Source organism: Hippocampus guttulatus, chromosome 6, assembly GCF_054856545.1.
Source record: "Hippocampus guttulatus isolate MCC_2025c chromosome 6, RoL_Hgut_1.0, whole genome shotgun sequence".
NCBI lineage: Eukaryota > Metazoa > Chordata > Actinopteri > Syngnathiformes > Syngnathidae > Hippocampus > Hippocampus guttulatus.
Window position 1 is genome coordinate 19,631,109 of NC_141266.1, and position 6,392 is coordinate 19,637,500.

General features: G+C 43.4%; 1 protein-coding gene across 3 annotated transcripts in view; it reads right to left on the reverse strand.

The window, feature by feature from the left end:
- Nucleotides 1-491: 491 nt before the first annotated feature.
- The window catches only part of bbs9 (Bardet-Biedl syndrome 9), a 105,669-nt gene continuing 99,768 nt past the window's right edge, over nt 492-6,392 (reverse strand). For all 3 annotated transcript variants that reach the window (XM_086113525.1, XM_086113523.1, XM_086113524.1), the window contains one exon: nt 492-2,083. In XM_086113525.1, the coding sequence (XP_085969651.1) occupies nt 1,794-2,083 (290 nt within the window). In that variant the 3' untranslated portion in view covers nt 492-1,793. The remainder of the gene's footprint in view (nt 2,084-6,392) is intronic.

Consider the following 6,392-nt stretch of genomic DNA (forward strand, 5'->3'; position numbering starts at 1 on the left):
CCGCGCCGGCCCCGAGGTTAAAGCCTTCTGCAGCCGACAGGTCTGGCCCTCAAAGACCCTGTGTGTGTGGGGGGGGGGGGGGGGGGGGGTGAGAGAGACTGGGTGAGGGGGCGGTGGATGGATTTTGTGGTGGAGGGGTTGGGGTCAGCTGTCTCAACCACAGGAGCTTGTCTCTCTCTGGGCTTATACCTGCATCTCCAACACAATGACAAAGCCAAATTCCCCTGGAGGACGATTTTGGTACTGCGCGGACCAAGAAACATGTTTTCAAATTGGAAAAAGGCGGTGAGAAAAAAAAGAGATACATAACAATAGCCATAATGACGTGAGGAAGAAAACAAACAAAAACAATGAATTAAATGCAGAAGGAAATATTTGAATATTTGAAAGAATAAGTAAAAATTAAAGGCAAGAGAAAAAAGACAAATTAAGGCAACGAAACATTGCAACATAAAAAGTGAAAAAGATAAAGGAATAAAGAGCAATGAAAAGAAGAGGAAAACATTCATTTATTTGAAAGGAAAAACAAAAACACACAGATAAAAACCCCAGAATAAATAAATCCAATCACACGGGATTTATAGTAAACGAGAGCAAGAGCAACAAGAAAAAAGCCAACAAAAACAAGTTTCTAAAAGAAAAAAAAAACTTTGGACACTGAGAGGTCAAAAAATAAGACTGGAAAGTGTCACAGTTGACTTTGATCCTCTTTTCTATTGAACAAAGTTTTCTTGGTTTCTATCTGCCAGGAAGTAAATGTGACGCAGTTGCAAAGCGAGAATGGAGCTAAACTTCAAGACCAGAGCCGTTGCTGCAAGTTCTGGCAAAAGTGACGCGTCGTTCTTGCCTGACTTCCTCCTCACGCAGCACAAAACATGACACTTCAAAATCCCGACAAGCATTTTTATTTTGGGCTTTCATTGACTTTTCTCTGCTACACGTCGATGCTAACCAAGCAGACAACATGAATGCTAAGATGCTAGCAGACAAACGTGACCATGTTGCCATCGTTACCAAGTATTATTAACTCGTATCACTGGAAAGTAAATGTTTACCTGAGCTCACGTCATTCAAATCAAGTTTTTCAACACCGACAGGTTTTTTTTGTTGATAGAAGTTACAGTCAGTATCTCAAAAACCTGATGTGCTAGGAAAAAAGAGTCAGGACATTTTAAAAAATCAACGTCCAAAATATATTTGGGGAGACATAAAACAATCTCTGATTAAAAATTTCTATTTATCTGTGTCATTTATTGTTTTTTTTTGTCAATTTGGGAATGACATGCAGGACAAATAACATGAAAGTTTTGAGTGAGTAAATTTTTGTGGAAACATACCCCAGACGACTTTTTGCAACTTAACGGTGGTTTGCTGTTCAGCAGTTTTGTGCCGTCCTTCTCACTGGGAAAATAAAATCACAGTATATAGTTCAAATTTGGTTTGTTCAAACCCTTTGTTGTTGACGTCTGGGTCTCTTATACATGCTTTGAGAAATGTATCATGAAAAATGAAACGACATACTACAATGAGCTTTGTTTTGATGGAAAAAAAAACAAACAAACAGACATATGCATGTATTTTGTCCATATTTAACATTTTTGTCCAAAACCTGGTTAAGAAGTGCTTTGTCCTATGTGGCCCCCCAGTGGTGCTGATGTAATATTGTGCCCCCCCTCCACCATTTAAACTGCCCATCAATGGTGAATGTATTCTGTTTTGAGTGAGCAGCACGCGGGGCGGCTAGTGGTTAGCGCGTCCACCTCACCGAGGCGATCGGAGTTGGAACCTCATGCTCAAGCCTCTCCAGCCTCAGGATTCTTCTTCTTTTCTTTGACTTTGCCCGCAGACGCCTTTTTGGAAACTTTCCTATCCCCTGCCTCCTTGTCTCGCTCCTTCTTCTCCTTGGAAGATGACGACGACTCCTTCTTAGCTTCCTTGTCCTCCTCCTTGGCCTCCTTGCTCAACTCCTTCCTGGTGTCCTTCTTCTCCTTGGACGACTCCTTCTTCTTCACCTCGCCCGCCGCCGATGTCTCTTCTCTCATGGCGCCCTCTGATGGTTCGCTGGAGACTTTTTTGTCTTTATCTGAATGACAACGATGACATCGTCAGCAGGGGTGCACCAATGTGGGTGTTTCAACAACCACATTTTTCCCAGTCGAAGGTGAGGATAGTTTTTAGAAGAAAAGGTCAGAATGATTTTTAGTCATTGTTAGTTTTTATTGCATTTTGATTTTTGTTTTTTAAATTCTGTTAAATTATTTTTTTATAGAGAGTTTGTGAGGTTATATTCGTAGTTTGTATATTTTTTTCATTTTAGTTTAGGTTTTAGTAGTTTTAATATATGTACGCACAGGTGTAAGGTTTGAACACTCATACTTTTCATCACAGATGTGAGGATTGTAGGTGCACCCACATTTTCCCCCCACTTAACAGTGAAAAGTTTCAATAGCCAAATACGTTGGGAGACACTTTTTCTGTTAAAAGGTTTCAAAACATAGTTTTTGTCGCAAAAATGTGGATGTTTTAACACCCACATGTGCTGGTGAAAGGGTTGAACACAAACGTTTTGTCACATTCGTGCTGATGTGGGTGTTGCTGAAACCAACCACATTTTTGTCTGCATGCGGGGGACACTTCTCCCATGGGAAGCATGCAACTGAAAACAGAACTGGGTCCAAGACGGAACCTTGAGGGACTCCACACTAAAACAGTACAAGGGATAAGTAGGAAACCGGACAAATTACACATTCAAATCTTTTTTTTAGGTGAGAATGAAACCAATTTCACGCTGTATCAGTACAGTTGTTACAACACACACACTTTTTCGTTGAGAGGGTTCAACATCCATGACGTGGGTATCGCGTGGCTCCAGGAGCTCGTTTGTTATGTGACCTCAGACGGGTGCTGGGAATGCTAACGAGCCCTTTGTCGCGCCTCAGACGGGCCGTCGCAGCGGCACTCAGATGGGATTAGCTTTGACTTTTGTTGTCGTATGCACACACACACACACACACTCTTTAGCATGTGGACAAATTGAGCGACAACAGCACCTGTTGCATTACAAAGCATCGCCACTTAACTGAAGGACCCCCAACCACCAACCCCCGCCTCACCCTCTCGGGACCTGTCACACACACATGTTCACACACACACACACAATTTGGGTACACACACGAGCAGCAGCTTGGATAGGCTGCGTGATAAGATGATAAGAGGATGCTTGTCTGCCTACAATGAGACGCTCTTCTTATCTCCATGAGAACATTTACAGACCACAGACTGATGTCTCGTTCACTCTGTGTGTGCGCGTGATTTTGAAAAATAATTGACGTGCCATTTTCTTTCTTTAATATCGTGAACAAAAAAATTGCATCATATCAGATTTTTATACTTAAGTGTTGTGGTTTTATAGGTTAGGCTCACAGTAAAATAAAAACAAATGAACCATTAATGAATATGAAAGACAGTTTGCACATTGATTTTCAATCTTTTGAGGCAATCGCCATGACAACTTCACAAAGATTTTTAGCAAATGTGGGGCAAAATTAAGTCAGTAAACCTACAAATATTTTTCCATCTGATGACGACAGGTACACTCTAAGTGGGGGGACAATACAAGGAACAATGAGTTCGATCAACTCTTAATTATTGTTGTCAAATGCGGGATAGCCAATTTTCACAACAGCAAAACTAAAAAAAATATTTATGAAAGTTTGTTCCCTTGAAATTTTGAGTTCATTCAATTCTTTTTTATTGATTGATTTATTTTGTTTTAAGACTGCACTACACACACACACACACACACACACACACTGAAATCCACACGACAGCCTCGATTCCAACAGCGTGGTATCACACACACACACACACAGACAGAGGTACACAACGTGTCGTGGGTTCGCTGCGGGCCATCTGTGCGGCCGCCTGTATTTTGACGACGGCTGCGTGCCGTTGAATGCAGCGCCGCTAACAGGCCTGAGCAAGCGGAACGTGTGGGCTTTGAACGCGCCGCAGATAATCCACCGATCCTCAGCTCAGATGCACTTTTCTTTTCTTTTTTTTTTTTTGTCTTCTGTTATGAAAAAAATCAAATAAAATGGCGGCGGCGACAAAAAAAAAAAAGACGACAGGAACCTTTGCATTGTCGTCTGCTCAATCTATGCATCCGATTCATTGCAAGGTGAAGGGGAAATACCTTAAAAAAAATACAAGTCAGACTAATGTTAGCACCAACGCCAACATTAGCCACTGCAGCTGCATTGGTAGCATGACTTGTTCGTGTGATCCATCGAAGATCCATTGAAGTTTCAGCGTTTTGGAATGTAAAACAAATTAAAAGTCAAAATAAGGGTGATAAAACGACCTCAGTTGTGTATTCTCAGAGCTGTCTAAACTCCCTTGGCTCTCCTGTTTGCTCGATTTATATCCAGTTGTTGGCAAATGAGGCCTTTTTTTTTTCACCCCAAGGGGGATATTCCGAACAGGTTAGGCTGCAGGTGTGTGCCCGTTATGCAAAACGATCTTCACGTCGTCAGTCACGCTTTTGGTCTCTGATGAGCTCTTTATCCTCGGCCCCAGTGGCTTCTTAATATAAAATTCGTCAGAGGGCAGATTTATTTATTTTTTTAAATCAGGGGGTAGCGGTTGGGGGATCTGGAATATAAAAAATGATCACCCAAAAACCGGTGAAATATGAACCATAAATAGAGTAGGGGTTCATTATAATGGCAAAAAAGTGTGAAGCTTTTTAAGAAAGGCACCGAATACGACGAAAACATCCTTACACACACAGTATATGTATCTACGGTACATTCAGAGGATAGAATTATGATTTAATAAGCAGCTGACGTGGAGGACAAGAAGCAACTCAGTGTTTCTTCTTGTTAGTGAAAATGAAACACCTTCGCCGCTCATTTGTGGGAAGCACATTAGAAGAAACTTTGTATTCCCTGGATGGCGGCGAATGGAGCGACATGAGGCTGGGTTTCCTGACACGCCGATCCAGACGTGTCTCAAGTAGCCGACTGAGCGCCTTTGTGTCGCAAAACAGAGAGGAAAAAAAAACGTGTTAAGTCTACAGATGTTATGCCACCATCTTGATTTATGTCGTTTGCGGACATTTTGCGAGGGCTCCCTGGAGAAAAACTACGTTGACAGACGGACGTGCAGGTGCTCAGAACGCTTTCCCAGCGACGGACTTTGTGTTTTGACTCTTAGCCATTAGCTTCCCGTCATAGTTCATATTTCCATGTGTCGACTGCAAACAAGCTCAAATGCTGGTTGCTCTTGAGAAGGGGCCACAAAGATGGAATTCTTTGCAAAATGTCTTGACGCCACCCCCAAAAAAGTGTAAAATGAGAAGAACGACTTTGTGGATCATTTCGGTTCCGTTTTGGGAAAGTGACCTCCAAAATGTCACATATTGAACAATAACAAACCCAGTGATCTCACTGTTGCTCAACGTCTATTTCTGGGCCTCTTTATGTCGTCGGCCATTCAATACACTTTTACCCAAACTGCGGAATTCTTAAGTATGACATTCATACCGGCGGCCCGGTGCTCAAGTGGTTAGCACCGTCAACCTCACAGTGCAGAGGTCGCGTGTTCGATTCCGACTGCGGCCTTCCTGTGTGGAGTTGGCATGTTCTCCCCGGGCCTGCGTGGGTTTTCTCCGGGTACTCCGCTCTCCTCCCACATTCGAAAAAAATGCATGGCAGCCTAATTGAACACTCAAAATTGTCCCTAGGTGTGAGTGTGAGCACGGATGGTTATTCGTCTCTGTGTGCCCTGCGATTGGCTGGCAACCGGTTCAGGGTGTCCCCCGCCTACTGCCCGAAGACGGCCGGGATAGGCTCCAGCACCCGCCGCGACCCTTGTGAGGATAAAGCGGATCAGAAAATGGATGGATAGATGGATGGATGAATCTTGGTAAAAGGAACTTCATATCGGACTAGTCTCAGACGACCTCCTTCCAGATGTTTCTGTGCACCGTGTATGTTTATCGTGCATAATAATCATAAGCCACCGTGCATGTAACCTAAAACAAGTGCAGTCGTGGAATGCTGATGCACAAAGGGGGAGCGAGCGACACCGAAGACCACAGCTTCAATGCTTGCCCGCTTGCCTGCTCGCTAGCTGGCTGGCTGGTTGACTGGGTGTGGTTTAGTGGGCGGATTCATTCCCGTGGTTGTCCGGGATATTTTCTCTCCGGACAGAAACGCCCTGCAAGCACCAACGCACGCAAATGCACACACAGTATGTGGACAAATGTATGGTGGGCTGCTCAAAGAGTGTTTTTCATTACTATAAAATTGTGCAAAGTGTTTCATGTCTGGTGGTGTAAAATCTGTCTCACACACACACACACACGCGCGCACGCGCGCACACACACA